The following is a 13,770-nucleotide window of genomic DNA, read 5'->3' on the forward strand; positions in this document are numbered from 1 at the left end:
TGATCCACCAGCCTGGTGCCAGGGACTCTCCCATCAGCCGCGGGGGGTGGGACTAGCGCATGGCACTGCGAGGCGCGGAAACGCTCAGCTACTGGAAGGGGAGGGGTGCGCTCCTTTCTTTAACCTCGGCCACGCCAGGGAGCCTTGCTAGAGCTGCCCCGCTGAGCCTTCGCCTTGGCGTGCCACACCCCTTGCCACTGCCTCCTCATCCTGGCTGCTTGCTCTTGGGTCAGTTTCCAGCAGCCCCTGGGAGCGCTGGGCAGCCGGGCAATGGGGACAGAGGCTGAGCGTCCCCTGTGCCAAGTGTCCGAAGCCTGGTATCGCCCATCGGGCCATGTGGGGTGCTGCAGGGTGCACGGTGCTGCGTCCTCTGGGAGGGAGCACGAGCACTGGCTGAGAACAGGGCCTGGCTTCTCTCCCTGACCCCAGTGTCCCTTCACTGGAGTCACTCCTGATTTACACCAGGGGAATGAAAGGAGAACGGTGTCCAGTGGAGTCACTCCTGATTTACACTGGTGAGACAATAAAACTGTCAAAGTGGTGTGAATCCAGAGTAAGTCCATTGAAATCTCTCTCGTGGGTTCACTCCTGATTTATACTGGTGTAACTGAGTGCAACATCTGGACCAGAGAGCTGGACCTCCAGACACCCATGGAGGGTCTGGACCACTGTTCTGATTGACAGTCTCCCTGCGGCCGAAGGGAAATGCACATCTTATCAATGGAGGAATCAATAATCTGTATACTGTAATGGCGATCGTCACTGGGGATCTCAAAGCACTAAACAGCAACCTCAGACCAGACACTGAGGTAGCACCAGAGCAGGGACTAGAACCCAGGACTCCTGTCCTCAGCCGTCTCTGTGGCACCAAACACCCCCTTTGGTAGAGCCCTGTTGCCCCAGGAGATCCCAGGGGACAAGGCTCCGGGAAGGCCGTGGGCTACTTTGCTTTTTGTGCATTAACAAAGCCCACTTGGGATATTCCCTCTGCTTGCTGGCAACAATTCAATCTTGTATCCTAGCCACGGCCCAGCCAATCCTGCTCCTTGTACCACGCGCGGCACTCGGCGGAGCTCAGCTCCCCCCACTGTGTGGGAAAGGGGCTGGAAGCAGATTCGCCAGGTCTATGTGCACCTGCCTGAGGGGCTGCCGTGCAAAGCGCGTCGTCCTCTCTCTGCTGCGCTGGTGGCTGGATCCCCCTCCCCGGTGCCTGGTGAGCAGGCGAACCTTCCCTGGAGTGGGAGGGCTGGTAAATCCCAAGTATCAGGAGACAGTAATGAGAAGCACACGTGATATTCTGATAACTTGCCTGCGCTGGGGCTAGGGATGGGGAGAGGGGACGGAGACAGAGAGAAAATACTGACGTCGGCTGGGGCTGCCTTCCCTCGCTTTTAGAACCAGCAACTGCTGAAAACCACGAGCCGACGCGGCTGCTCTGACTTGTAGGGCTGGGTGCTGGTTTACCCCAGCTGGGGTCTGGCACAGCTCCTGAGTGCTGGTTTATTTCCTTTGAGGTCCAGGGCGTGCTGGCGGAAGGTGCCAGGTGGCTTCAGCGAACAGGCAGCTATGTAGATTGTACGCTCACCAGAGCAGGGCCTGGCTTCTCATTACATGTGTGTGGCACCTGGTGTGATGGGCTCTGACCCTCGCTGGCACACCTAGGCTCCATCCCAGCATCAGTAATCACATTGCCCATCACAGCCCGGGAGAGGCAGGCTTCCTACCACTGACCCCTGCTACGGCATCTCAGCCCTGCCCTGTCAGGTTTGTCCTCCAGTCTCCACAGCCCACTCACCCCTGGGCTCTCTGCTGAGGCTGCAAACGAGGAAGCCAGTTGTCACGTTGGTTTTCTGTCAACACTTGTGTGTTTGAAAGGAGGCTGAGACCCGCTGAATTCATGGCACACAGGCCACAGCTGCCTGGCGCCATCGATGGGTGGCCATGCTGTTGTTACCACCGGTCCGGCTGTGAGGTGTTTGGTCCGGCTGAGCCCCCAGTTCGCTGGTGGAGAGACAGGGCCGCAAATGTTGGGTTTGGCATCTTTGTGTTAGCAGCAGCTTTTCCTGGACTCTCTCGGTATTTGTGGAAGTAGAGAGAAGCCCTGTCTTAGTCAGAAGGGCTGTGGTGCATTGGCACAGCCGTGGTGAGGAGCCCAGATCTGGGGTCAGGACTGAGGGGCACTGGCAGAGCGGGATGGGAGAGAGCCCAGGACTGGAACAGCAGAGGGGCAATGAGTGAGGAGTGAAATACATCAGCTGAGCAGTGTGCGGGGGGGGGGAGCCAGGGCTGGGATTGAGGGGCTCAGGCCAGGGAATGCTGCAAAGTGAACTGAGCTGCGTTGACAGCCGAGGAAGAGGAGCAGTTTGAGCAGGAGGCCAGGGTTGAAGGGCCAGGAGCTTAAAGGAGGCTGGCAGCAGGAGGGAGCTACGACCCAGATGTGGATCATGCCCACTTCAGGCTGGGGCTTGGCAGGGCTGTGAAATGCCTCTGCCCAGAGACAGTCTATGGGGACCCCTTTGGCTGGGGAGCAGCCAGAGCCTCACCATCACCTGTTCTCTTCTGCTTTCTTCCAGGCACCTCTTGGACAAGGACACCTTCTCCAAGTCTGACCCAAGTAAGTACCAAGGGGGGTTGTGCTGGCCAGGGCCGGGGGTGCTTTAGAGCTTGTAGGATCCAATCTGCCACTTGGGGACAGAGGAGGAGCTGGCTTCAGCCAGAGGCCCCAGTCCTGGGAGCTGATTGGCAGAATGCTGGGGCCCGGGGCACAGGGCACAGCAAGTTGTCCATAGGACAGACCCACCTGGCTGTGGTCGGAAGGCTTCCCGCTGTCCTGGCCCAACGCTGGTTATCGATTTGTGGTTCTGCTCTAAGTTTGTCTCCCATGTGTGATCTCACTCGACTCTCAGTTTTGCCCTCTGGCCTGTCTGGGACTCTGCCCCGGCTCCTGCTCTGACCGCTAGGTCTCACTGCTCACATCCTGGTGGTGATGTGCTAAGGGAGCCCAGGGCGGCTGGGGGTCTCCTGTACAACTGCTGTTGACCCTGGTGGGCGGCTTCTCCAACCCCCCTCCGCCTCCGGGGGCTGCAGACTTGGGCCTGCGGGGGGCGGGCTCTCAGGGAGGGGTCTCGGTCCCTTCTCCTCCCTATTGGTCAGGGGCCCCAGGGAGAGCTGGGGTGGGGTATGTCAGCGCAGGAGCAGCCCAGCCCAGTGGCCAGAGGCCTGTGCACATCGGTCTGTGAGCCCCTGCACAGCAGTGGGGCCAGGGCAAGCTGGGATCAGTCAGCCCGAGGGTGACCAGATGTCCCGATTTTATAGGGACAGTCCCGATATTTGGGGCTTTTTCTTATATAGGTGCCAATTACCCACCACCCCCACATCCACTCCAGCCCAGCCCCAGAGAACCCCTTGCAGGGGACACTGAGTGTGGGACTTCAGGGACAGCAGGTCTCAGCGCTGGGGATTGGGGCACTCCTGATCCGAAGCAGGGTCCAGCAGGCTAGTAATGAGTGCAGAGTGTGACCAGCTGGACCTGGAGCTGATCTCTGATGCGCCACTAGGATATTCACATTCCTGGGATGAACTACGCCAAGCCCAGCCGAACGCCCTCTGGGAGCCCCGTGTGCAGATTGTCTTGCAAACAGCTGCTCCGTTCAGTAAATAGCATTAGAATCGAGCCCACGGCTCCTTGACTTGTCTCCAGATGACAATTTGCTGAGAGTGTCTCTCCTCTGCCGATATCCTCAGCCCAGTGTGAAATTAGCCAGAGATTCCCTCGGGTTAGCTTTTAACTCATTGGTGCAGCGTGAGCCTGGCCCGGCCTGAAGGGACCAGAGACCTGGGGGAAGGGTGCTGGGGGGCAGCGTGTCGTCCAGCACATGGCACTGCAGGGACAGTCACGCTAAGCACATGGGACTGCACGTGAGGCTGCACTGGAGCAGTTATGGGGAGGGGGGTTGGGGCCATACAGCCTCCGTCACTGATTCAAGTCCCATCCAGGCCAGAGGTGACTGTTTGGTGGTCCCTGTGTGAGATGAGTTTGCTGGGTCTCAGTCTGGTTCCTAGTGACTGAATCCATCAGTACAGCTGCCTGCAGTGAGCGAGAGCCTGCATACCAACCTCAGGGCAGACTGGAGGGAGCAGGGCCCACACCCCACCTTGGCCAAGTTGTGTCCTTAGATTTCCAACTGCCCAGTATCAAGTGTGAATGTCTCTGGCACTGCAACATCTGGACACAAAGTGGCAGACAGTCCCCTTGGGCACGCCGATTTGTCTCGCCACCCATCCACCTTTGTGGTAGCTGGTCCCCTCACCACAGATCACAGTGAGGTTCAGGTCACGCCCAGTCCCAAAGGACCAGTCACTTACCCCAGGTCAACTGCACCTCAGATCTCACCCCAAAGACCAGGCTTGCAGCCAATCCTCTAACAAACTATCTACAGATGTATTAAGTAGTGTGACGGGGCAAGGCCAGATGGCTATGGAAAAGTAGTGGGAGATAGATAGATTAGCTCCAGGCTAAACAAATCCCTGGTACCAGGATAAGTTAAATGGCAGCTGCTCCAGGTCAATTAAGACACCTAGGGCCAATTAAGAACTTTCCAGAAGGCAGGGGGAAGGCTAGGTTGATTGGGACACCTGAAGCCAATCAGGGGCTGGCTGAAACTAGTTAAAAGCCTCCCAGTCAGTCAGGTGGGTGTGCATGTCAGGAGCTGTGGGAGGAAGGTGCGCTGTTGGAGAGGCTGAGCAGTACACACCATATCAGGCACAAGGAAGGAGGCCCTGAGGTAAGGGTGAAGTGGAGCTTGAGGAAGTGAGGGCTGCTGTGGGGGAAATAGTCCAGGGAATTGTACGTGTCATGTTTCTAAAAGGTCAGCTACCATAGCTGATACTATTAGGGTCCCTGGGCTGGAGCCTGGAGTAGAGAGGGGGCCCGAGCTCCCCCCACACTTTGCCCCCTGATTAATCACTGAGACTGGGAGACAACAGAGACTGTACAAGGAAGGATAACTTCTCCTCACCTCCCTTGCTGGCTTATGATGAAAATGGCTCAGTAGGCTGTGACCCTTGTCTCTAGAGAGAGAAGGGTTACACAGAGGGTCACAGTGAGCCTCTGAGGTTAGCGAAATTTGCCAGGAAACACAGGACCCACGGAGACAAGGACAGAGCTTTGTCACAGTAGGGAAAGGACACGAGAATTATTGACAGGGTTGTTGGGATTGGGTCTTCGTCACATCTCTCCCCCCTTCGAGATTGAACTGAGCGGGGTCACTTTAGCCAGTGACCTGGGGAAGTTCGAAGCCACCAACATTCCCATGGATGCCCCAGCATCTCTCCCATTCCTTGGGAGGAGTTACATCAGGCCCTTCCAGTTTCACGCCCTCCCTTAGGTCGGGGGTGGTCGATAGCACTCGCAGGCCGCATGTGGGAAGGTTTATGCGGCCCGTGCCCTTTGGCCACCCCAAAACCCCAGGGGGTCAAACTGGGATTGGGTCTTCTCCCCAACCAGCTGGCCAAACACAGCCACTTGGTTATAGGACTGTTTAACTTTCTTAACAGCTTTCACTTCATCTGAGACCTTCTCAAAGCTCTCCACACTAGGTCTTTCAATAGGACAGTCAGTGGATCCATTCACAACAGAAAATTTCTGGCTGTTAGGAACTGAAACTTTCTTGATTAAATCACTTTCACACCCTTCAGTGGCAGTAAACTGCTTGCAAAGACTCCATGAGGATTCCTTTCCCTAGGGCTTTTCTATGCAACAATTCACCCCTCCCAGAAATTCTGCTCTTACCCTCTTTACCTAGGGCTTGCTCTAGAGGAACACTTTCCTGAGCAACAGCAGACTCTTTCTGGGTCTCACTTACATCCAGAATCACCTCTGGCCCATCCGGTGGATTCCTACACAATCCCCTTCCAGGCAAACTTACAGACTTCCTTGATAAAAGGTCAGAAGCATTCTCCTTCCCTTTGCCACACACAAATTCAGGAATCTTTTCCTTCTTGCTACAGGTTTCCACACCCTCAGTAGGTAACACAATCACACACCTTCATGCTCTCCTTGTGCCCTGGCTAGGATCTCACCCTGATCAGACAGAGTTGCTGCACCCTTTCCCAACAACACACTAGCAACAGGCAAAATACAAGCACCAGAATTGTCTGGTCTCTGGGATTTTGCATAGACACTAACTGGATGCGACCTAGTTACAGGGCCATTCTCCCAAGCAGACACAAACTTAGGACCCTTCCCTTCCTGGGCTTTAGCTGAATCGAGAACAAACTCTGAGACAACTGCACTCCCCTCAACCATCACAGGCTGAAAGGCCCCTTTTGTCTGCTCCACAGACAAAGAAGAGACAGACACACTTTCTCCTTTCCCAGACACCCAGCTTGGGATCTCCTTCCCCTCGTCCCAGCACACAAGGCTGTTCACAGACAACTGCCTGGAGACTGGGGTAGCTCCCTCCACAGGCAAGTCAATACCCCTGACAGACACAGACACGTTTCCTTCCCTGTCCCAATTCTCCACCCAGCTAACAGGTAAGGTCCAGGGACACTCATCTTCCACTCTCCTCGCCTTCCCACCCTGCTGACTAGACACAGCCATCAGCTCACAAGGCTGCCTAGGCTCATCCAAACTTTCCTTACCAAGCACCTTGCCACACCCCACAGATAAACTGCCTTGCCTGTGTCTCCCCCCATTCAGCTGGGGTCTCAGCTCCCACTGTGCTCAGCGCTGCCCTTGCTGTCCCAGTGGGGACAGGCCACTGCTTTCCTCAATGCATCAGAGCCAGCGAGAGTCCCCACTCTGGTGGGCAAGGGGGCAGGGAGCATCTCTCTGTCCCACCCCGCCCCAGGGGTTTGGTTACAGGCAGGCAGGTAGCCTGAGCCTAGCGGCTCCTCCCTGCTGCCAGCCAGGTCATCTGCATTTTCACTGACCGTTTCCCTCTCTGCCGATTGGTTCCCTGGATTCAAATTCAAACCCTTGGCCTGGCCCCAGGAAACTCCACACAGACATATCGGTTGGGGTCAGGAGTGGGAGCCTGTCCACATCCCCAACCATCTGGCTGATGGAGTCTATGGCCTTGGGACCCAGCAAGGGAGCTAGACACTGGGGCTTTTCTGCAGGGTCCCCTTGGTTCAAATCGCCAGCCTGCTCAAAGGCAGTGAGGTGGGCATCCACATCCCCCCCTCCTTAACCAGGGGCAGCAATTTAGTCTCGAGGTTCCCTGCGGAACTGGCCCCCCGCGATCTATCCCCACTCACCCCGGGGAGGTCCCCTAGGCCTCTCCGCCCCACCACCGCCAGTTCATGCTGCTGCTGCTTCTGAAGCTCTTTCTCGGGCTCTCGCTGTCTCTCACAGTCCTCTTGCTCTCTCGGACTCAGCTCCAATCCCGTCCGTCTCCGATCCCCGGATGGGGAACCCAATCGTGAAGACCCTCGTCTGGTCGGGGACAGGAGTCTTGGGGATGCCTGGCTCCCGCTCCAGCTGCTCCCAGATCCTGCTATAGCCCCATTTGGGGTCAGGAATCTGTTCCTTACAGCGGTCATCCTCCTCCAGCTGCACGATTAACTCTGCTTTGGTGAACTTTCCAACGCTCAACCCTCTCTTTTTGCACAGGGTTACAATGTGCTTCTTAAGGAGACGGTGACAGGCCATCACTCCGCTCCTCCCAAGTTGTTGTGGACTCACAGGCCCGTGTGTTCTCAGCTCCCCACGGTTTCCAGGGAGAACCCCTAGTGTGCCAGCCCTTCTCGAGGTCACCACCTCTTTGCCAGGGTCGAGCTGCAGACTCCTCCGCCCCTTGGACTGCTCGCTGCAATCCCCAGGGGGACCCCATTACTGCACAGTCCTTCTCGCTGGTCACACACTCCCAGGGGTTAACCGCCCCCCGAAACCGCTCCTCTCTGAGCCTTCAGCAGGCCTGGTCCCCGTCAATCCCCCTTCGTGTTACTGCTCCCCAGTCAGTTACTGCAGGAAGCGCCATCTACGGGGTGCAGTACATCCCACCGCTGCCACCAGTCGTCACGGAGTCCCTGGGCGATGCTCTGGAACTGCTCCCCATGAAGCCAGTCAGGACTCTGGGGCAGTTGCCTTTCTGTGAGCAGCCTGTCTTCAGGACACACAGCTCACACAGCTTCCACCTTCCTGGGTCTGACCTCGGAGCATTCAGCATCCTCTGCCCCTCCGTGTGCTTCCCCCAGCGAGTCCGCTCAGGCAGGGCTCCTGGGGAAGCCAGAGGGTCCTGCACCCCAACTTCGCAGTCAGACGTGACTCTCAGCCAGCCAGTAAAACAGAGGTTTATTAGATGACAGGAACATGGTCTAACACAGAGCTTGTAGGTGCAGAGAACAGGACCCCTCAGCTGGGTCCATTTTGGGGGGCAGTGAGCCAGACAACCACGTCTGCCCTTCACTCCATGTCCCAGCCAGCCCCAAACTGAAACTCCCTCCAGCCCCTCCTCCTCTGGGCTTTGTTCCTTTCCTGGGCCAGGTGGTCACCTGATTCCTTTGTTCTCCAACCCTTTAGCTCTCACCTTGCAGGGGGGAAGGGCCAGGCCATCAGTTGCCAGGAAACAGGGTGTCGGCCATTCTCTGTGTCCAGACTCCTGCACACACCTGCCCTCTAGGGCTCTGCAATGATCATACACCCTTATCCCACCACCTAGATACTTAAGAACTGCATAGGGGAAACTGAGGCACTCCCACACTATTCAGAGGAAACATTAAGAACAGTCCCACTTCGTCACAAGGGTTAAAGCAGGTGAACAGAGAGACATTTTGAAACTTAAGATTGTAACTTATTTGTATAATACAGCAGAACCTCAAAGATAGTGTAAGGGGACTGGTTTCAGAGTAACAGCCGTGTTAGTCTGTATTCGCAAAAAGAAAAGGAGGACTTGTGGCACCTTAGAGACTAACCAATTTATTTGAGCATGAGGAGCAAGGGGACTGTTGCCCCCTTACTAACATTCCGTGGGGGTGTTTTAGTTGCTAGCTCCCAGTACTAAAAAGGGGGCAGGGTCGATGGGGAATCAGGACCCTGAGACTGACAGTCCCCAGAACAATGGGGAGAGGCCAGTGCTCCAGGTCAGCTTGAATGACAGGGCGGGCAGGCTAATCAGGGAGTCAGGAGGCCAGGGAGGTTCCATCCTCCGTGTGAGCTGGATTTGCCTGGGTCAGACGGAGTGGGACCGAGCTAAGGAGAGAGCAGGGGCCCAAGCTGAGCTGGGGAGCAGAGCTGGGCCAGATCCAGAGGGGCCAGAAAAGCAGCCCAGAGAGAGCAGACCCTGTCCTGGGAGCAGAGCTGCAGCCCCCAACCCAGAGGCACAGCCCAGAGAGAGCAGACTTGCCCTGGGAGCAGAGCTGCAGCAACCAGAGCCAGAGGGGCCAGAAAAGCAGCCCAGGGAGCAGGTCAGTGCTGGGAGCAGAGTCACAGAAGCAGCCTGCAGAGCAGACCTGTCCTGGGAGCAGAGCTGAAGGGAGCAGAGCCGGAGGGGCCAGAGAAGCAGCCCAGGGAGCTGGAGGCAGCAGCAGCCGTGCTGAGACCGAGTGGTGCAGCTGGGGCTGGAGCAGTCCAGAGCTGGGTGCGGTGAGCAGCTGGGGAGAGCGAGGGGGACCCTGGGTAGTGGGCCCAGCACAGGGAGACGCCTCAGCCAAGGGGCTCTGCAGGCCAGGCTTGGATCATAACCCCGACAGGGCGGGGGCGACACCGGGAAGAAGGGTCCCACCACTTAGAGCCTGAGAGCGTGTGGCCACCACCAGAGCAAGTGTCCGACCCGCAGCATCCCTGCAGCACGGCCAGGGCCAGAGCAGGGGGCCTGGGACTTACAAGGAGCAGACTGTGAACTGCCCTGACGTTCCAGAGACACTGTTTGTGGTGTTCCCTGCCACAGAGCGGGGTGATGTGTTTCCTTTCACCTTTCCCATTTTTCCTTATTCTTTTTAAAATTAATTGTTGATTAAATAACTTGCATTTGCTTTAAATTGTATGTAATGGTCAGTGGGTCAGAGAAGTGCCCAGTGCAGAGAGAGTACCCTGGAGTGGGGACACCCTAGCCCCTGTCCTAGGTGACCACAGCAGAGTTGGGGGTCGAGCCCCCCTGGAATCCTGGGCCCAGCCTTGTTGAGGTTACGAGGACTCTGCCAGACGGGAGAGTGGAAGGGGAGTCCTCAAGGGCAGGGAGGCCTCTGGGTAAAGGAAGTGGGAGCGAGGTCTCAGATCCTCTCGCTAGCCCACTTCACTGGGGTAGTGCAGAAGCCAGGAAAGTTTACCCACAATAGCGAGACTATTTCCCCGCTTACAATAGGAACACCAGAGTTACAGACTGGCCGGTCAACCGGACCCTGTGTGGAACTGGCAGTATGCAATCAGGCAGTGCAGAGACAAACCCCAGCAAATACTGTACTGCAGGCTTCTCAACCATTTTCTTTCTGAGCCCCCCTCCAACATACTATAAAAACTCCAAGGCCCAGTAGGAGGCCGGGGGTTTGGGGCTTTAGCCCTGCAGGGCTCAGGGCTTCAGACTTCAGCCATGGGGGGAGGGCGGAGTTGGGGCTGCAGCCACACGGTGGGGGGGGTGCTCTGGGGTCTGACCCTTGGGAACACTGGGGCTCAGGGTTTTAGACTTGGGGTGGAGGGAGCTCCGGGGTTCAGTGCTTTAGCCCCACAGCTCCATTCCCAGCTTCAGCCCTGAGGGGGGCTCCGGGCCCTGGGGCTTTAGCTATGAGGGGAGCGCTGGTTTCAGCTCTGACATTCCCCCCGTGCGTGTAACTAAAGCCCTGAGCCCTAGTGTCCCCCCCACCGGCTGAAACCAGGAGCAGTGCTGTGAGAAGCCCTGAGCCCCGGTGCTCCCGCGAAGCTGAAGCTGGGAATGGAGTTGTGGGTGAAGCTCCCCGCAGGTCTAAAGCCCTGAGCCCTGGTGCAGGGCAGAAACCCTGAGCCCCACACCGGGAGCCGTGGCGCCCCAAGGGTCAGACACCTTGAAACCCCCCATCCCCCCACATCTGCAGCCCCAACCCCGCCCCGTGGCTGACGTCCGTCATGTCTTGTGCAGTGTTAAGAACAGTCTCCATTCCCGTATTTCTGAGGTTCTGCTGTAGAAGCTTCTATAATAAACGAGCTCTATATGTCCTTTAAGGCTCCTGGGGATCTCTTACATATGTCTAGTAACCCTCCCGTCCTTCCCCCTGACCCGAGTCCAAGCAGCACAGAGATCCAGTTCCTCCTTGTTAGGAGTTTTTATCCCCCTCCTACTGTGTGCTCTGAGCTGCAAACTCAGCCAGTGGGAGGAATCACTCGCATTTCCCGGGGCAAGGGCAGAACAGCCAACATCTTTCATCCTCTTCAACGTCTCACAATAGTCTACCTGGCGTCGATGGACCTCTCCTGGGGGGCCAAGCATCACACCTTTGGTTGGAGCCCAGCCCTTCACGCTAGCTAATGTCTCTCTCCAGGCTGGTGGGTCCCAGTGTCACAGGCTCACAATACAACGGCTCACATGTCACCGTCCGATAAGGGATAGGGACGTTCTGGGTGAGATTGACAGCAGCAATCTCCCAAGCACTCAGTAAAGTCCAAACACGGATGGGGGAGGGATAGCTCAGTGGTTTGTGCATTGGCCTGCTAAACCCAGGGTTGTGAGTTCAATCCTTGAGGGGGCCATTTAGGGATCTGGGGCAAAAATTGGGGATTGATCCTGCTTTGAGCAGGGGGTTGGACTAGATGACCTCCTGAGGTCCCTTCTAACCCTGATATTCTATGAACACGTCCCTACAGTTCGAATACAGGAAAAGTGGAGTTATCCGGCCTGGTACCAACCGGAATGCTCTATAAACCAGCATTTCTAATCTTCATAGAAAGTCCAGTTTATAGTCTGGCTGGTGCGGGGCTGGTGGCTCCCTACCTGGCTCCTCTTGGCTCCCTGCACGCGGCACCATGTCCCTGATGCTCCTAGGCAGAGGACCAGCCATGAGGGGTTCGGAGTGTGGGAGGGGGTGCATGGCGTGGGCTCTGGGAGGGAGTTTGGGCACGGGAGGGGTTTTGGGGTGCCAGATCCAGGTGGCGCTTACCTCAGGCAGCTCCCCACAATTGGCAACCTGTCTCTGCTGGCTAGGTGGCTCTGTGTGCCGCCTCTGCCCGCAGGTACCACCCCCGCAGCTCCCATTGGCTGCGGTTCCTGGCCAATGGGAGTAGCGGAGCCAGTGCTCAGGCAAGGTGGGGGATGGGGTAGCGTTGGGTGGGGATCCCCAGGCTAGCAGCAGCTTGTGCTGCTGGCCTGGAGCTGCCCAGGGAGTGGCTCCCCGGGCCAGGCTGTGCTGGGCTCCAGGGTTTCCCATTGCCATGACACAGAATAATCTCTGGTTTGTCTTTCCGCTTCATGTGGCAGCCACAAAGCTGCCTGCCACATCCCCTGGGCGATTCATTCCACACCCTCTGAGATGGGCAAGGAGACGCTGCCAACCGGGCAAGCTCAGCATGGCTCCTGTCAGCCCCGGTGCCTCTTCCTCCCCGACCCTCAGCAGAGGTCCCCAGGTTCTGGTCCCATGTATGTTGGGCCTGGCCAGTGATTCTGGGCTTCTTTAAAGGCAGTCGGGTAACACTAGCAGTCCCTGCTCTGGGCACATGCCAGGCTGCCATGGGGACTCTGCCCAGGCCTCTGAGCGATGCCCTGTCAGCACTGGGGAAGGCCTGGCCTGTGCTGAAACCATTTCAGAAGAATCTGGGGTACGCAGCTTGGCCTAGACTCAGCCTCCCTGGTGCTGATCCATGGGACAGGGGGCAGCAGGCGTCTGAGGGGTGTAACTGCACTCAGAGCAGCGCACGGTGACCCCCAGATAGGAACGATGTCTGCAATAATAAATGCACTGATGGAGGACCAGCGTGGCCCCAGGGCAGAGCATTTGGCTGAGACTCAGGCTTCTATTCCTGTCTCTGACACTGAGCAGCTGGATGACCTTGGTCAAGTCACTTCCTTTCTCTGTGCCTCAATTTCCCCTCCCACTCTCTGTCTGTCTGGTCTGTTTGGGGTGGGGAATCTCTCTTAGTAGAGCCTGTAGAGCAATGGGGCCCTGGTCCTGGTGGGAGCCGCTGGGTGCTCGTGGTGATGCCGCTAACGCTGACTAGTGGGGAGGGGAGTGTGTGTGTGGCGGGGGGGGGGAAGCCAGAGAGACCCCCTTGAGGGACCAAAATCTTTGCCTTCCAATTCACAAAGGCGACTCTAGAGCCCCACCCTCTCCTTCCTCGGAGTGGGAGAAGGCTCCAGGCTGCTGGACCAGATGCCCCAAAGGAAAGGCGCCTGCCAGTCCAACTGCCCACAGTGCCATGGCCCACATTAACCTGTGTCCTGTTCTCTTTCCCCGCAGTGTGTGTGCTCTATACCCAGGGGATAGAGACCAAGCAGTGGAGGGAGGTAAGAACTGTGCCATTTTTTCCTATTTCTGTGGGAGACCCTGGGTCCTGGGCGGGGCGCAGGGGTGAGAGGGACAGTTGGGATGAGTGGTGAGAGTTTCTGGCCTCCTGGGCTCCATTCCCAGCTCTGCCATTGATTTGCTCTGTATCCTCAGGTGAGTCTCTTCACCGTGACATGCCTCAGTTTCCCATCTGCAAAAGGATGTTAATGCTGCTGATGTGGGAACTGTGGGAGGGAATCCAGGATTGTCTGTGAATCGCGTTGAGAGCCTCACTGAAAAGTCCCCAGAAAAGGGCAAAATATCCAGCAAAATGAGTAAGGAAAGTCCAGAGGAACATCCCGGTGGGACGGGGGGAAGTGG

At 57.1% G+C, this 13,770-nt stretch overlaps 1 protein-coding gene across 3 annotated transcripts in view; it reads left to right on the forward strand.

Annotated features, from left to right (window-relative positions):
• CPNE5 (copine 5) overlaps positions 1-13,770 on the forward strand; it is a 214,894-nt gene that overhangs the window by 27,875 nt on the left and 173,249 nt on the right. For all 3 annotated transcript variants that reach the window (XM_048826649.2, XM_048826650.2, XM_048826648.2), the window contains exons 2-3: positions 2,574-2,614; positions 13,363-13,409. In XM_048826649.2, the coding sequence (XP_048682606.1) occupies positions 2,574-2,614; positions 13,363-13,409 (88 nt within the window). The remainder of the gene's footprint in view (positions 1-2,573; positions 2,615-13,362; positions 13,410-13,770) is intronic.

The sequence above is a fragment of the Caretta caretta genome, chromosome 21 (assembly GCF_965140235.1).
Source record: "Caretta caretta isolate rCarCar2 chromosome 21, rCarCar1.hap1, whole genome shotgun sequence".
NCBI classification, from domain to species: Eukaryota; Metazoa; Chordata; order Testudines; family Cheloniidae; genus Caretta; species Caretta caretta.